Raw genomic sequence first — 18,623 nt, 5'->3', positions numbered from 1 at the left:
GAAATATATTAATATTGTACAGTAGAATGTAAGTCTTAATGTAGTAGTAGAAGAAATACAATTAATATATAAGTAATAATCACAATTTTTCTTCCATGTTTCCATTTTAACAGTAACAGCAGTTTGTTTACCAATAAAAGAGAAAGGGTTTATTTTTCATTTAATTAAAATATTAATTAAATTACACAACAATGAATTTTTTGAAAAAAAAAAAAAATTTCTAAGGGCCCTATTATTATTATTATATATACAAAAAAACGTATTTAATTAATTAGACATGCCTTTTCTTATTAAAATTTAATTTAAACATTAACATGAAATCCAAAAAAAGAATAAAATGGAATTTGAGAAAGAATAAAATTTATTTCATAGGGCTCTAATAATGTAATTTTGGCTATATTTTTTAAATAAATTGCTGTTAAATTGTATAAGTTTCATGATTTAAAATAATTAGAGTTGCTTTTGGATGAATAATTTACAGAGTACAGAGTACGCTGGATAAAACTACTACTAGTATTAGTAGTAATAATAATAATAATTCAATTATTATTAAACTTAATGTTTTTATAAATCCATATTTCCATTTTAACAGCAAACCTCAGTTGTGTTTAATTTTCATTTAATTAAAAGATGAATTAAAATACACAACAGAGAATTTCTGGGGGTAAAACATTTCATTTATAAAACAAATTATGAATTCAATTAATTAGACATGCCTTTGCTTATTAAAATAAAATTTAAACCATTAAAATAGAAATATTCAAACATAAAACTGATTTTGGAATAATGGAATTTGAGAAAAAAAATGTTTTGAATAAATTGTACAAGTTTCATGATTTAAAATAATTAAGAGTTGCTTTTGGATTAATTTAATTTAATTTAAAACAGAGTAAAGTTAAAACGGGGAAAAAATGGAATGGAAAAAATAAATAAAACAGATTTAAATTTTGATCAATTTAATGCATCCTTGCTGAATAAAAGTATTCATTTCTTTATTTAAAAAAAATTGTATCGACACCAAACCTTTGAACAATAGTGCATTGTTTTAATTGCCCAAGTTCCGTATCTGTGTCCAATTAGGCTATTATTAATATAATAAACATCTATGTTTTCAACATTGTTAAAATGATAAGTGGACATTTGTTAATTACATAAATACCTGAAAAAAATATGTCCACCGATTCATCCGCTCTGACACAGGGATGTTTGACTTGCTTCCTTTGCATAAACGTTCGGAGCCGGCCGTTCTCTCCCAATGATCCGAGGGTCACACGGACCAGACTTCCGGCTCTCCACTACATGTTGCCATGGCAACCGGCCGGAGACTGCAGAAGCCGCCCGCTGTTCCTTGCATAGACAGACGATCTGTCCCATTTAGCAAATGCGTTGTCATCACATTGCACATGATCGGATCAACCTGATGATCAGATTCTAGATTATGTGATACTGTAGCTTATATCCTGTTTTTCCTCAGCACCATCTCTCTCTCTCTCTCTCTCTCTCTCTCTCTCTCTCTCTCTCTCTCTCTCTCTCTCTCTCTCTCTCTCTATCCGTGAATCTGCTCTAACGCCCGACTTTCTAGTTGCTAAGAGACGAACAAGTGCCAACTGGCATGAAATTTCCCTTTTGCGAGACGCTCGATTTCCATCTGATGTTTTGGCTTGTCCTTTGTGAATCTGTTGTTTTGTTCTTAAATCCGTTCAATTTGTTTCAATAACGTTTGTTAACAGTACGTCATCTTTCGAGGAGTTTTAAGATGTTTGAACAGAATTTTCTACGTCTGTTTATAGGGGAAGACGTGTTGAAATCTCAGTATTAGTACTTGTGTAACATGAACACGGACTCTGTACAAAGTCAACACGAGTAAAAGCTGTTCTTTTCAACCACCCGATATGTGTGTGTGTTAGTATGGAAGTAAAATGGGTTGACTTTAAACACTCTCCTGTCTTGGGTTGACTGTGTTTTCTCGTGTCCCGCCCGGACACCAGCGCTTTGATTTCGGACGTCCGGTCCTTTTGTTTAGATAGCACAAGAAGGAAAGATATTGTCCAAAGGTAGCAGAGAGATACAAAGGCATTGTGATAAACCACCATCATTGGTTTAAAATCAGCTGCTTGTTTCCCCCCCCCTCATCGCTAGAGTCTCTTTGAACCCGTGAATCTTTCTCGACACCCGCTAGGGCCTTCTGACAGAAAAATCAGCTCTCAGCCAAGGAGACGGTTTCAGCCTGCCATCATCAGCCTTCTGATTGGTTTACCCCACAAGCGTCAATCATCAGGTTACTTGTTAAGGGGCTTGTTGACCTTGGTGATGCTGCCGTTGGCCACGCTGAGCGTCTGGACGGGCGTGGCGCTGTTGGCCGGGGTCTGGGCAGCCGTTACCTTGGTAACTGTGTCCTTTTTGGAATTGTCCGGTTCCCAGAGGAAAAACTCGTGCAGGAGCGTGTTGACCGTTTCCGGGCACTCCATCATCACCATGTGACTGCCTTCCTCGATCACTTTCAGGAATGCAAACAGGAGGATCTGAAATCAAGACAGTTTACATTTTAGAAAAATATGTCTTTTATTTATTTTTTATTATATTGTAGAATATTTTATAACACGTGTGTGTGTGTGTGTGTGTGTGTGTGGGCATGTTTTCGTGAGATATCAGGACACAAATGTGTATAATGACACTGGTATTACAAAAAGAGGGTGAAATATGAGGACGTTCCCCATGTCCTCACTTTTCAAAATGCTTATAAATCACACAGAATAAGTTTTTTTTCACAGAAAGTGAACTGCACAGTCTCCTGTGAGGGTTAGGTTTAGGGGCAGGGGCAGTGTGTGTGTGTGTGTGTGTGTGTGTGTGTGTGTGTGTGTGTGTGTGTGTGTGTGTGTGTGTGTGTGTGTGTGTGTGGGCATGTTTTCGTGAAATATCAGGACACAAATGTGTATAATGACATGGGTATGACATAGGTATTACAAAAAGAGGGTGAAATATCAGGACGTTCCCCATGTCCTCACTTTTCAAAATGCTTATAAATCACACAGAACAAGTTTTTTTTCACAGAAAGTGAACTGCACAGTCTCCTGTGAGGGCTAGGTTTAGGGGCAGGGGCAGTGTGTGTGTGTGTGTGTGATGGGTAGGTTTAGGGGCAGGGGCAGTGTAAGGGGATAGAAAATACGGTTTGTACAGTATAAAAACCATTACGCCTATGGAATGTCCTCACATTTCACAAAAACAAACATGTGTGTGTGTGTGGACTGGTAATCCCTACGTTATGGGGACAAAATGTCCCCACAAAGATGGCAATATCCGAAATCCTCATCCTTGTGGGGACATTTTTAGGTCCCCATGAGGAAAACATCTTATAAATCAGACTCAGTGATGTTTTTTGAAAATGTAAAAATGCAGAATGTCTCCTGTTATGGGTAGGTTTAGGGGTAGGGGATAGAATATACGGTTTGTACGGTATAAAAACCATTACGCCTATGGAAAGTCCCCATAAAACATGAAAACCCAACGTGTGTGTGTGTGTGTGTGTGATGGGTAGGTTTAGGGGCAGGGGCAGTGTGTGTGTGTGTGTGTGTGTGTGTGTGTGTGATGGGTAGGTTTAGGGGCAGGGGCAGTGTGTGTGTGTGTGTGTGTGTGTGTGTGTGTGTGTGTGTGTGTGTGTGTGTGTGTGTGATGGGTAGGTTTAGGGACAGGGGCAGTGTGTGTGTGATGGGTAGGTTTAGGGGCAGGGGCAGTGTGTGTGTGTGTGTGTGTGTGTGTGTGTGTGATGGGTAGGTTTAGGGGCAGGGGCAGTGTGTGTGTGTGTGTGTGTGTGTGTGTGATGGGTAGGTTTAGGGGCAGGGGCAGTGTAAGGGGATAGAAAATACGGTTTGTACGGTATAAAAACCATTACGCCTATGGAAAGTCCCCATAAAACATGAAAACCCAACGTGTGTGTGTGTGTGTGATGGGTAGGTTTAGGGGCAGGGGCAGTGTGTGTGTGTGTGTGTGTGTGTGTGTGATGGGTAGGTTTAGGGGCAGGGGCAGTGTGTGTGTGTGTGTGTGTGTGATGGGTAGGTTTAGGGGCAGGGGCAGTGTGTGTGTGTGTGTGTGTGTGATGGGTAGGTTTAGGGGCAGGGGCAGTGTGTGTGTGTGTGTGTGTGTGATGGGTAGGTTTAGGGGCAGGGGCAGTGTAAGGGGATAGAAAATACGGTTTGTACGGTATAAAAACCATTACGCCTATGGAAAGTCCCCATAAAAAACATGAAAACCCAACGTGTGTGTGTGTGTTTGTATCTATATAATTTATATATAAATCACATAACTTCAATATTTTTAAACCCTTACATACTTTACAAAAATATATTTTATATAAATATTATATTAAAATACAACATAATTATATTTGAATTCCTAGAAAAAAGTCAAATTGTGAGAAAAAAAGTCAAATAAAAAATGTATATCAAATGTTGCAATTGCGAGATAAAAAGTTAGAATTACTAGAAAAAAATTCAGAATTCCAAGATAAGTCAGAATTGTGAGAAAAAACTCCAATAAAAAATTGAGATGAAATGTTGCAAATATAATTATATTAAAATATAACATTTAATGTGTATATATATTTAACTTAATCAAATTTCTAATAATTAATAAATAACATGATTAAATAATTAATAATAATCAAATATGATAAATATATTAAATACAAAATAAATGAATCTAATTTATATGTACATTTATTTTAATATAATAAGTAAAGAAATTTAAAAATAAATATTTATTTGTATACTGTAAAAATAAATACAGTATATACACAAATGTATATAAATATATAATAGACATGTATTTGTAAATGCTTATGTAAATAAGGTATACATAAAATATATATTTAATATATATGTGTATATAATTTAATCTAATTTCTAATAATACAATACAATAATTCATAAAAATAAAAATATAATACATATATTATGATAAAAACTAATAAATCTAATTTATATGTAAATTACATATAATTTAAATGCTAAAATATAATGCATTTTATGCAAATATATTTGAATTTAATAAAGACAAGTACAAATAAATACATTATGTACACGCATATATAATAGTATGAATATATAAATGTATTTGTAACTGTTTATGTAAATAATGTTTATATAAAATATAAAAAAATGTAATGTACATGTGTATATAATTTAATCTAATAAATAATAAAATATATATATTTTTTATATGTAACTGACATGATACATGATACAAATACTATATAAATAATACATAATATTCATATATATATATATATATATATATATATATATATATATATATATATATATATATATATATATATATATATGAATATTATGTATTATTTATATAGTATTTGTATCATGTATCATGTCAGTTACATATAAATTTTTTTTTATTATTTATAATATATATATATATTTTATATATAAATTATCAAAAATATTTTATATATATATATAAAATATCAAAAATATTTTAATTACATGATATATAATTTATAAAACTAATGTTAAACCTGTTATTTTTTGTATGTTTGTATATCAGTGACGGTCAGTCTTATAGTTTGATTTTGCAGTTTCTAATGCACAGTTTTGCAGAAAAGGCAAACTTTGTGTTTTTCATCATTTGTGTGCCTGCAGGAAGTCCTCACTCCTCACTGACTTCAGCAAGAGTTCCAGCAGCACAATGAGACGCCAGTGTTTGATTCAGAGCACATCTGCACGAGGACGCGTGTAATGAACAGCCCATTACGGCACAGAGACACTCTTGTGTTGAAGAGTCATGAGTGAGCCGACATCACACACACACACACACTGATCACAGTCAAAGGCTGCATCATACTTCACATACTATTCGTCCTGCATACAGTACAAGAGTCCCACAAACATTTACCACAAAATCAAAAGTCGAGGGTATGGTGTGACAGTAGGCGAGAGTCACTGCGGATGCACTCACTGAGTGGCAGCTGGAATGAAAGCTCCTCTAAAATGGGGCGGAGCTGGCGATTGACTGTACACATATATTCAGCCAGGGGCCAGGGGCCAGGGGCCAGTTGCAGAAACATAGCCATTGTGCTAAGGCACTGTCCGCCCACTTTTTCAGCGGCGCTGGTTACAGAAATATTTGTTTATATGATCACATGATCCTTCAGAAATTATTCTAAGGCTGATTTATTATCAATGTTGGAAACAGTTGTGCTGCTTAAGATTTTTTTTTGAATATGTGATACTTTTTTCAGGATTTATTGATGAATAAAACGTACAAAAAGAACAAATTTATTCAAAATAGAAATCTTTTCTAACAATATAAGTCTTTACTATCACCTTTTATCAATTTAACACATCCAAACAGAATAAAAGTATTAATTTCTTTCAACAAAATAAAGATTTCTATTTTAAATAAATGCTGTTCTTTTTAACTTTTTATTCATCAATGAATCCTGAAAAAGTATCACAGGTTATAAAAAAATATTAAGCAGCACTACTGTATCCAAAATTGATAATAAATCATCATATCAGAATGATTTCTGAAGGATCATGTGACACTGAAGACTGGAGTAATGATGCTGAACATTCAGATTTGATCACAGGAATAAATTATATTTTAAAGTATATTCAAATAGAAAAGAGTTATTTTAAAGGAACTGTATGTAAGTAATGTATTTCAATTAATCATAAAATGGCCCTGATATGTCACTAGACATTAAGAAATCATGTTAATTTAAAAAACTTATATCACTGACAACAGTTGTCCGGCCAGGATATTGTCATTTTAAAAGTGAAGTTGCAGCCCTCAACTGATGTTGATGTTGACATGTTGTGTTTTGGCCTGAAGCGCCACCCTCCACCTATCTACCAATCACGAAGTCAGTAGTGTTTCGGCATCCGGGTTGCCAGCTCTGCTCTAGTTAACACAGTTGCAGCTACAAACTTTTTGGATAAAAAATGACTAAGAAGGGGGAGAGGGGATACACCGCTCTACAGTAATATAAAAGTGATTGCAGTACTAGTTTTGGCCACAATCCTACATACAGTTCCTTTAAATCGTAATAATATTTCACAATATTACTGTTTTTTCTGTATTTTTGCTCAAATAAATGCAGCCTTGATGAGCATAAGAGACTTCTTAAAAAAAACAAAAAATAGTAATGTTTCCAAACTTTTGACTGGTACTGTATATATTAAGAAACAATAAACTATATTTTGCATGAAGATGAAAATGAAGCCTTTTTAGGACCATAGGACCATTGCACGGTGACATTGTTCTCAAGACAATTAAGCATATTCAGACCGTAAATGCTCATAATTGTCCATTTGACTTTGGAGTGTTTATGTACTTCTCATTATTCTCAGTGTTGAATCTCATCATTATTGAAGTACAGTATTGCAGTTTAAAAAAAAGACTGCAATATGACAATTTTATATAAATCAGAATAATTAAAGGTACCGTAGTACATTAAGTTCTGCTATGATATATGAATACGTTGTAAAGAGTAAAATATCTTAAAAATAGGCTTAATTTTTTTATGAAATTCACATTTCTTTCTTTTGATTTTGAGTTGAATTCTGACCTGGACATGTTCTTGACTAGCCTGGATGCCAGCCGAATTTAGCCCCGCCCACAATTTTTTTTGCTCGGGCATTTCGGTCTGGACTCGCTCCATAGAGGAGTAATTATGCCCGAACAGAAACTGTTCGGACCAATGAAATTGTCAGGGCGGGCTTTAGACGATGATGGACAGATGATCAACAGTAACGTAATCATCCACGTCATCAAAGGCGCTTGGGTTGAATTTGCTCTCATCCTAAACGGAGAACTTGTTCGTATATGCGTTCACCTTCACTATTTCTCTCAGAAACGATGATCGTGTTGGTAAGTACTCTGTGTATCCTTAAATTATTTTATTACTGGCAAAGATCGTTTACACTCATCTTTTTATTCTAACGTTACTTAATCCAGCGTGCGTGCAGACAGGGTTTCCAAGTGTTTTTGCAATGTCGCGCACAATTGCTACTCAAAACTATAGCCCAAAACAATAACTTTCCGGGGGGTTCTCCGGAAAAAAATGGCGTTTGGTTGGCAAAATATGTTATTTTGGCAAGGTTGCCTGCTAAAATTCGCATTCCTGGGTTTATATAATCACATAATTGGGGTCGCTTCAACCCGCGGACATGGAGAAAAACACGGACTTGGTAACACAGTGCAGTTGAGTTCTGTTGACATTTGACAACTAACGTTACGCGTCGCTCCGTTGCTCTGATTGGTTGTAGGTCTTTCCAATTGAGGTCTTTCCTGGCTCGGTTGAAACGCGCCCCATAATCAAAGCTCAATGGAGCGGTACCAGACTCATATTCTGACTAGAATTGAGTATGGCCACGCCAGGCTAGTTCTTGACAGGTTTCAGGAGCAAAATGCTTCGTGCATTTAGGCCCCATTTACACTGCATGGTTCAAGAGACCCAATTCCGATTTTTCGGACAGATCGGATATAACGTGAACGTGTAAGCAGAAAAAAAAAGCATAAATTCCGATATCCTCAGATCGGATTCAGGCCTCACTCATATGTGGTAATAAATCCGATATGATTCGGATACGTGCATTTGCATCTGCCATGTAAGTGGTCAAATCAGATATTCCCCAGTAAATGCGTGTCGTACGTCATTGAAAAAGGAACGGAGGCGAATGACGTCAACTCAGGTGGACGCGAACTGCGATCACATGACACTAATGACGCGATGGAAGACGGAGGTACGACACAGTGAAATAATGCGGAGGTTTCATGTCTTTTAAAGAGATAGTTCGCCCAAAAATGAAAATTATCCCATAATTTACTCATCCTAGGTGTATATGACATTCTTCTTTCAGACGAATAAAATCGGAGTTATATTACAAAAGTCCAGGCTAATCCAAGCATTCGAATTTGATTTATTGTTGCTCTGTTTTTGAAGTCCATAAAAAGTGCAGGTTAAAGGGTTAGTTCACCCAAAAATGAAATTTCTTCCATGAATGACCCCAATGTGGTTCCACACCTGTAAAACCTCCGTTCATCCTCGGAACACAGTTTAAGATATTTTAGATTTAGTCCGAGGGCTTTCAGTCCTTTGAATGTAAGTCTATGCACACTTTGCTGTCCACGTCCAGAAAGGTAATGAAAACATCATCAAAGTAGTCCATATGTGACATAATTTGGTTAGTTAGACTCTTTTGAAGCGTCGACAATACATTTTGGTCTAAAAATAACAAAAACTAAGACTTTATTAAGCATTGTCTTCTCTTCCGGCTTTGTTTGAATCCGCGTTCATGACGCCACAGTGACGCTGCTGACGTCAGTCACAGTCTTACGTCGTCATGTTCTTTTTTGGCGATTAGGGCATCCGGGACATGCACACTTACGCACCATTTTATAAAAAATATAGCAATACAAACAATGTAGAACAGCTTGTTTACAGCGTGCGTCTCCCTCAGACTACAAACGAAGCTCTGTCGCACCAGATAACACGTCACAGCGTCTTACGTCAGCAGCGTCACTGTGGCGTCATGAACGCGGATTCAAACAAAACCGGAAGAGAAGACAATGCTTAATAAAGTCTTAGTTTTTGTTATTTTTGGACCAAAATGTATTGTCGACGCTTCAAAAGAGTCTAACTTACCAAATGATGTCACATATGGACTACTTTGATGATGTTTTCATTACCTTTCTGGACGTGGACAGCAAAGTGTGCATACACTTACATTCAAAGGACTGAAAGCCCTCGGACTAAATCTAAAATATCTTAAACTGTGTTCCGAGGATGAACGGAGGTCTTACGGGTGTGGAACATTATTGGGGTGAGCCATTAATGGAAGAAATTTCATTTTTGGGTGAATTTACCCTTTAATAAAGGCCTTCTGAAGCGAATCGACGCGTTTGTGTAAGAAAAATATCCATATTTAAAAATGTATCAAGTAAACTTTCGACCGACCGGCTTCCGTGGAAAAGGGTTGAATGTTGAAAGTGAAACTCAAGATAGTTACCTCAAGACCTGGTCGAGTTAGTCTTTCGATCGGCAGGGGAACTTTCAACAATTTTTCCATAAATTGAACAGGGAAGCCGGTCGGCCGAAAGTTTACTTATAAAGTTTTAAATATGGATATTTTTCTTACACAAACGCGTCGATTCGCTTCAGAAGGCCTTTATTAACACCCCAGAGCCACGTGGAGCAGTTATATGACGGACAGATGCACTTTTTATGGACTTCAAAAACAGAGCAACCATAAATCTAATTCTAATGCTTGGATTAGCCTGGACTTTTGGAATATAACTCAGATTTTATTCGCCTGAAAGAAGAATAGGATGATTTGAGGGCAGGGCTCTGAACCGGTTCAAGGAACGAAAACAAAAACCGGAAACGAACGGAATTTTAAGAGGAACAAAAACGAAAACAAAAATCAAAATCAATTTGAATCGTTCTGAACAGAAACGTTAATTTGAAATGACCATTAACCGGTTAATAACGTTATTTTATCGTTCTCTTTAATATTTTAATTTGGCAGTGACCAATCATGAATAGAGTAGTACAGCATGTGACGTTGACGGATCAAGCGTGAGTGAAATGCCCGCGCACCATCATCTATGAATCTACCGGTACGCAATCAGTGTGAGCGCGCATTTACATGCCTCAAGTACATTTCTTTCCCCACTGAGGTCTACAATGAAAGCGCAGGTATTGGAGGACATTCTTTTCAAACGTTTAAATAAGCAGTAAATAGACTGATTTAGGCTAGTTTATGGATTTTGTTTAAGCCTATCCAGGCTATAGCATCTATCAAACATTTTTCCTATAGTCTTTCAGATTGCCAATACAGGACAGGTCAATGTTTTCTATAGACGGTTGATTCTTCATATTAAATGTTATGTTATATTGCATTAAATGATCAAGCTTTATTAGCTGATAGAATTTGATAATGTGATGCAAGGACGTGTTGCGCAGTGTTTGCTTTGAAATTAGCAGTTGACGGTGCATTAAAAGAGCAATGGTTATCCAGTTTAATATTCTTTATTCATGCAATTTTTAAAACAAGTCGTGTTGAAAAAAAAGTTATGTACAAAGAATATTATCACTCTTCTGAAAAGAATAGGCATATAGAGGGCCACTTTCCGCTCCATTAAAACAGGCCAATATTTGTCCATCTGTTTATGCTTTGTAATTAATGCATGTATTTCTGTTGTGGTTTTAAAAGTGTTATGAAATAAATATTCAAGTTTAATTATCATGCGTTATATTATTATTGAGTGAAAATAAGTCTTTATTTTAATTTAGCCTATTCTTTAAACAAATATGTATAAATAATGTTATTAACCGGTATTTTTTCAAATCAAACCGTTTTCGGAACAGTAATGTTTAATGAGGAACGCAAAAACGGAAACGTTAAAATATCAATTCTGCTCAGAGTGAACCGATTGATATTTTTTTCCGTTTTTAAGCCCTGCTTGAGGGTGAGTAAATTATGGGCTAATTTTCATTTTTGGGTGAACTATCCCTTTAAGCCTTTGGGGTGAAGACACTGTACCGTGTAATCATTTCATCTGCGTCCATTGTATATGCCGCCTTTTCCGGGTCAGAACATCTTGGTCTGTTTTGCCAGTGTATAGTGTAAATGCAAATATCGGATACGGGTTGCTTTTAAAAGATGATGTAAGCGGGTCATCAAAAAAAAAAATACATATACAAAAACAAATTAGACGATAAATCACAATAAAATCTGTCACATGTAGACCTTCGTTATGTGTTTTTGACCTACACTGTAACAGGGTATCTGCAGGTTTCACCAAGTCAAATTTAAGACTTTTTAAGACTTTTTTAAGACCATTATGAATTAAATTTAAGACCTATATAACGCAATAAAAAAAACGTACAATAGGAAATGCAGAATCACAAAATGACTTGCAAAGCAAATTAATTTATTCAAATTGAACAAAGTATTTGTAAACTTGCACTTCCTCATAGCTCAATCCCACCAGGATTAATATACAAACACACTAGCGGTCAAAAGTTTGAGAACGGTAAGACTTTTTAATGTTTTTACAGAAGTCTCTTCTGCTCACCAATGCTGCATTTATGTTATTAAAAATACAAAAAATCTGTAAAATTGTGACAGTTCTGTTGTGACTGTTCTCTATGTGAATATATAGTAAAGTGTCATTTATTCATGTGATCAAAGCTGAATTCATCATCATTACTCCAGTCTTCAGTGTCACATGCCCCTTCACAAATCATTCTCATATGAGGATTTGATGATCAACAAACATTTATGATTATTATCAGTGTTGAAAACAGTTGTGTAAAACATTTTTTTTTAGGATTCTTTGATGAATAGAAAGTTCTAAAGAACAGCATTTATCTGAAATAGAAAGTAAAAAAAAAGGTTTTTGAAGGATTATGTGACTCTAAAGGCTGTAGTAATGATGCTGAAAATTCAGCTTTGAATCACAGAAATAAATTGCATATTCAAATATAAAAAGAGTTATTTTAAATTGTAAAAAAACAATAACAACAATCACAATAAGTGTTTTTGCTGTATTTTGGATCAAATAAATGCAGCCTTGGTGAGCAGAAGAGACTTCTTTAAATACCTTTCTCAAACTTTTGACCGGTAGAGTGTGAGTGTGTGTTTGCATGCAGACACACATATATATATATATATATATATATATATATATATATATATATATATATATATATATATATATATATATATATATATATATATATATATATATATATATATATAATTGTGAGATCAAAATTACTGATTTTGTGGTGGTGGTCATTTTCAGAAATGTGCATGTTTTTTTTTTTCATAATTAGGATGCCACATTTACCATATCATTATGTTAGATGCACAATAGTCACACATGGCAATAAAACAAACAAAATGCATGAATCTTGTTTGACAATAGGACAGATAAGTACAACTTAAATATACAGATACAAACAGTGCTTTAGTTTAGGTAGGCTACTGTTTGTTTTTCCCCGTTGCTGTTGTTTAATGAACTACACAGACAGGAGCGGGTATAGGCTAGGCTATATTGGGTTGCTTTCACTTTAAGACCTACAGTAATGCGCCTAGAAATAGAACACATTCGGTTCAGTCGCGCGAGCACTGACAGGCGGCAAACGCGTGCACAGAATCCGCAGCCAGTCTGACATCTGTCCGTGTGGCAGTAGCGAATCAGTTCGGGGTTTACATTGCTTTTTTAGTGCTATCGGGAATATCATACTTTTATTTGGTCATTATGCAAGATGGCAGGTAAGAAAGATTCGCCTTCGCTTTCACGATCGCGTGAACTGGAAGAACTGGAGAACTGAAGCTGAAGAATAAAATCCGTTTGATGTGTGTCTGTGGTACAATCCAAAAGAGCCTTGCGCCAATAACATGAAAGCTGATTGGCTGCAATATAAGATGCATGCTGGTCTCATTTGTAGTTGTAAAACAGCGAACTATAGTTGGACTAGCAAAAGAACGAACTACAACACACACACACACACACTAAAGCACTGCCGGAGCATTTCAATGAGCAAGAGGTAGCGTTACATGGACGTAGGAAAATTAAGACCCGTTTAAAATTATTTAAGACCTAGAACTCAATACTTCAGCGAATTTAAGACTTTTTAAGGCCTAAAATTTTGATTTTGAAATTTAAAGACATTTAAGACTTTTTAAGATCCCGCGGGTACCCTGTGTAAACATTACATGACAGTTATTTCATTTTGTATGTTAGCAGGGACTTTAATCGTAACTTAACAAGAGTATGACAAACATAAAATCCTCTCAGGATCCCTGGAATCAGTGTTACAGCACCCCAGGCACATCGTTTTACCATTTTTGTAGCATAAAGACTATCAAACCGATGAGAGCTTTGGATTTTCCAATGCATCTCTATGGCGCTGAAACCTAAAGATGTCCGAGTTCCGGTCCCAGCGCAACTGATACTCAACTGCTATTGGCTCATCTGCGTTTGAGGGGAGGGGCTTACCGATAGGTCAATTGTGCATCAAGACCCGCAGTGTAAATGCGGCCTTAGTGCATAGTAGAAGTATGTGATTTGTGACGCAGCCAAAGACAGACTCACAACACAACGGAAATGCATTTGATGTGCACGAACCTCTGCCATCCGCTGATCCTCCTCAATTGGTACAAACTTGTCATACATGCCGTGCACCAGCAGTATGGGGACGGTCAGCTCAGCGTGGTAAACTTCATCCCCCTCCGGCCAGTACTGACCGCTCATCATCGCCCGCAGAACGAACGGAGAGACATTAAAGGCGTTTCCCTCTTTCAGAAGCTGCTTCTCTTTAGCACCCTGCCTGGCGAAACCGGCTCTGTGTGGAAAACACAAGAAGAGTTGACATGCAATGACCGGGCACTTTTTTGCATGGCGTGAAGTAGGGATCGACCGATATGGATTTTTTTAGTGCCGATACCGTTTTTTTTCATCAGCCTTAGCCGATGAGCGATACGGGCTGCCGATTTTCTTGAGCCGATATTTGGAGCCGATACTGCTTTTGCTCCCTCAATTTACAACATAAAAATGACACAATGATCACGATGATAACAATTTAAAATTTACAATTTAAAAAAGGAACATTTATTGAACTAAAAAAAACTATATTTAACAAATAGTAAAAACAGGTGAGGTAGAACAAGAAAAAAAAGAGTTAATAAAGTGAAAATAAATTCTGAAAATAAATATTTAAGCATAAATAAAATAATTACACTGTTGCACACAGTATCAACAAGCAAGCTGCATAATAAAGTGCACACTGACTGTACTATACTTCATTTTAAAACTATTTACAACCTAGTCATTTAATGGTTACACTCTAAAAAATGCTGGGTTAAAAATAAACCAAGTTGGGTTGAATATGGACTAACCCAGCAATTGGGTTGTTTTGACCCAGCGGTTGGGTTAAGTGTTTGCTTAAAACAACCCAATTGATGGGTTAGTCCATTTTCAACCCAACTTGGGTTATTTTTAACCCAGCATTTTTTAGAGTGTAGGTGCACTTAACTTAATCTCTTGTAGAGCAACACCAGCGGTAATTCAGGAAAAAATCTCCCAATGCTCCACGTGAAACTTCAGTCTTTCGACCTTTTACCATCGTGTCAATTCTCAATTGATTTTGATTAATATGCGCGAGGGAGGGAGAGCAAGACGGTGAGAGCTGCCCTGTGGACGCCTGTCTGTAAATAATGCAGGGAAAAAATATCGGCGAACGCAGCAGCCTTGTATCGGCCAAAAATCGCAAATATCGGCCGATATATCTGTCTAACACTAGCGTGAAGTGGTGATGGTGGGTCTTACTTGAGGAAGCTCCAGGCGAGGCAGGGAGACAGGCAGTGCAGGACGCAGGAGGGCAGCTGGAAGATGGAGCACAGGCTGGGTTCCAGCGCCGTCGGGCCGCCTCCGTTGATCATCACCACCTTATGCACCTGCTCCGGATACTCGTGAGCCAGGAACGTACAGAACGACACCCTTCACAGGAACAAAACGGTTAGCCAGGGTTAGCCATAATTGCTTATGAAAGTGTGCCAGGAATATATATATATATTAGGGATGCATAATATAGTCGAATCATGATTCGGATCGCGTGTCAAACCGCCAAACTGCTGAAATTTGGCGATCCAAACTGCTGAATCGACTCACTGATTCATAACGCTTCGAAGCTTCATGAGGCCGTTTTTTGAAACCGTCATCACTATATAAGTCATTATTTAGGGTTTTTTTGTGCACAAAAACTATTCTCGTCACTCCATAAAGTTATTGTAGAGCCACTGTAGTGAGATGGACTTTGTAACAACGTCTTTAGTACCTTTTAAGGGTCTTGAGAGTGAACCGTGCCATTGTGCCAATGGAGGACTTTCAGAGGCATCAGATTTCAACTAAAATATCTTCATTTGTGTTCTGAAGATGAACGGAGGTCTTTACGGGTGTCGAACGACATGAGGGTGAGTAATTAATGACAGAATTTTCATTTTTGGGTGCACTAACCCTTTAAGCAAGTATTTAAAGATATGCTAGCATGTCAGATGGAGCATGACTGGCTTAAACCACCATGATGGAACAGCGTGCATTCATACAACAATGCAACAATAATAAAATAATGCGTTTACTTTTACTTTTGATCCTTAAGTACTTTTAAAAGAAAGTACTTCTGTACTTTTACTTAAGTAAAAAATGATCTTTACAACTTTTACTTGTAATGGAGTAATATTTAAAGGGTTAGTTCACCCAAAAATGAAAATTCTGTCATTAATTACTCACCCTCATGTCGTTGGACACCCGTAAGACCTCCGTTCATCTTCAGAACACAAATGAAGATATTTTAGTTGAAAGCTGATGGCTGAGAAAGGCTTCACACAGGCCTCCATTGGCATTCAGTACATTGACACTTCCAAGATCCATGAAAGGCACTTAAAACGTCGTTACAAAGTCTATCTCACCACAGTGGCTCTACAATAATCATACAATGCGACGACAATAGTTTTTGTGCGCAAAAAAAAATCAAAATAACACCTTTATCCAACTTGTTCTTGTCTTCCGTGTGCGCCTCCACGACGCATGCGCGAGAATATGACGTAGCGCCGGTGTTCGGGAATCGATGAAATACACACTTAAGCCCCATTTTGAGCACTACGCCGAGACCTAAAGCACGATCAATGTAGAATCCAACAGCTTAGACACGCGCGTCTTCCTCTGCTCGTAAACAAATCGCTTCTGGGTCATATGTCCGAACGCCGGATCTGCGTCATATTCTCGCGCATGCGTCGTGGAGGCATACACGGAAGTCGAGAACAAGTTGGATAAAGGTGTTATTTTGATTTTTTTTTGCGCACAAAAACTATTGTCGTCGCATTGTATGATTATTGTAGAGCCACTGTGGTGAGATAGACTTTGTAACGACGTTTTAAGTGCCTTTCATGGATCTTGGAAGTGTCAATGTACTGAATGCCAATGGAGGCCTGTGTGAAGCCTTTCTCAGCCATCAGCTTTCAACTAAAATATCTTCATTTGTGTTCCGAATATGAACGGAGGTCTTACGGGTGTCCAACGACATGAGGGTGAGTAATTAATGACAGAATTTTCATTTTTGGGTGAACTAACCCTTTAACCAATAGTATTTTTACTTTTACTCAAGTAATGGAGTTGTGTACTTTGTCCACCTCTGACGTTGAGTAGAAAGGCAGTGCCTACCCGTATGAGTGACCAATGAGGATGTTCCGTTTCCTGGCATATCTCTTGAATATGGCGCGCAGGTCCTCTGCGAGGGCGTAGAAGGTGTACGCCGCCGCTATCTGAGGGGCAATGCTGGCGCCGTGACCTGCCAAATCAGGAGCGATGACCTCGTACCCCAGCCGTGAGAAGAAATCCAGCTGCCTCCCCCAGATGTCCAGCGAGCCGCCCACGCCGTGGATGAAGAACAGCGCCACGTCCGAATGCGTCCCCTTACAGCTGCTGATGATTCGCTCCGTATCGATCAGCACGGTGCGCTTGGGTTTCCGTCGCCTGCGTCTAGGCGGAGGAGCTGGTTTCTGCTGGTCCGAGGTGGGAAGAGGCGGGGCGGGTTTGGGATCCGGGGAGGACGGCGCAGTGGTGTAATCGGACAGCTCCACCTCGACCGTGCTGCACTGCTCCACGTCTCCGTTCTGGCACTGCAGGATCTCGGAGTGGAGAACGTCGCCCAGGTTCTCGATCACCAGCTGGCCGTTGCGGTACACCGTGATCTTGCGCTTGCAGTGGACGCTGCTGCTCGGCTCTGGTTGTTCCTCTGTGGTCGCAGGCCGTTCGGGGAGGATGTGGCGCACGCGCAGCACCCGTCCTGGCTTCACCTCCACGAACTCGAATCCGTCTGCGGGCTTGCCATCAGATGATTCAACCGGCAACACAACGCTGGTCGTCTTTCCCATCAGACAGCAAAAGATGCTCTCGGTGATGCTGGTCAACATGCCGCTGGTTTACCTGAAGACACACAGTTAAAATCACAATCAGGGCTTGACATTAACACCCACAACCCGCCAAATGCGTGTGTATTTCAGCAATGGCTTGTAATGCAGTCACTCCTACTAGCTTCAATTTATACATTTTTCAATTGTAGTCTTTTAAAAGGGCATCTGAAATGATGAACCAAATGCAATGTAGTGTTGTCAAAAATATCGATTTTTTGATAGATATTGATACTGAAATATCTGAAACGCTTCCAATACTCATTTTCCACAGAACAGACACACAATACCAGCGTCTCTTTCTCTCTCTTTCGTCTCTCCGACAGCGAGTGACACACAAACCCGCCTCCACTCACTCACTGGCTTCATTTGCTCCAGATGAATATTGTTGCTGTTACAGGGCTTGAATTTCAGCGTGGGATTGCGCATATTGCACAAAATTGTACTCATTCCCACAAGATGTTGTGCGCAAACCCAAAGGATCACCATATAAAGCCTCTCAGCACTAAATTGAGCTCTTTTTCGCTGCTTATTGCACTTAAACAGTCAAATACACACAAAATAATGTCAAAATGCCGGTCTTGGCGAGTATTCATGTAAACACAGTCAGTTCTGTTTTAAGTGAAT

General features: G+C 37.8%; 1 protein-coding gene across 1 annotated transcript; it reads right to left on the bottom strand.

The window, feature by feature from the left end:
* Positions 1–2,279: 2,279 nt before the first annotated feature.
* On the bottom strand, positions 2,280–17,999 carry abhd8a (abhydrolase domain containing 8a; the record flags this gene model as incomplete). The annotated part of the gene is made up of 4 exons (XM_079819396.1): positions 2,280–2,522; positions 14,158–14,374; positions 15,358–15,528; positions 17,248–17,999. 4 exons carry the CDS (start codon positions 17,997–17,999, stop codon positions 2,280–2,282), a joined length of 1,383 nt encoding a protein of 460 aa, XP_079675522.1.
* Positions 18,000–18,623: the final 624 nt, after the last annotated feature.

The sequence above is a fragment of the Gobio gobio genome (genome assembly GCF_949357685.1).
Source record: "Gobio gobio genome assembly, chromosome: 6".
Taxonomy (NCBI): domain Eukaryota; kingdom Metazoa; phylum Chordata; class Actinopteri; order Cypriniformes; family Gobionidae; genus Gobio; species Gobio gobio.
The sequence above is the reverse complement of the archived record's forward strand: the minus strand, read 5'-3'. Positions and strand labels throughout refer to the sequence as shown.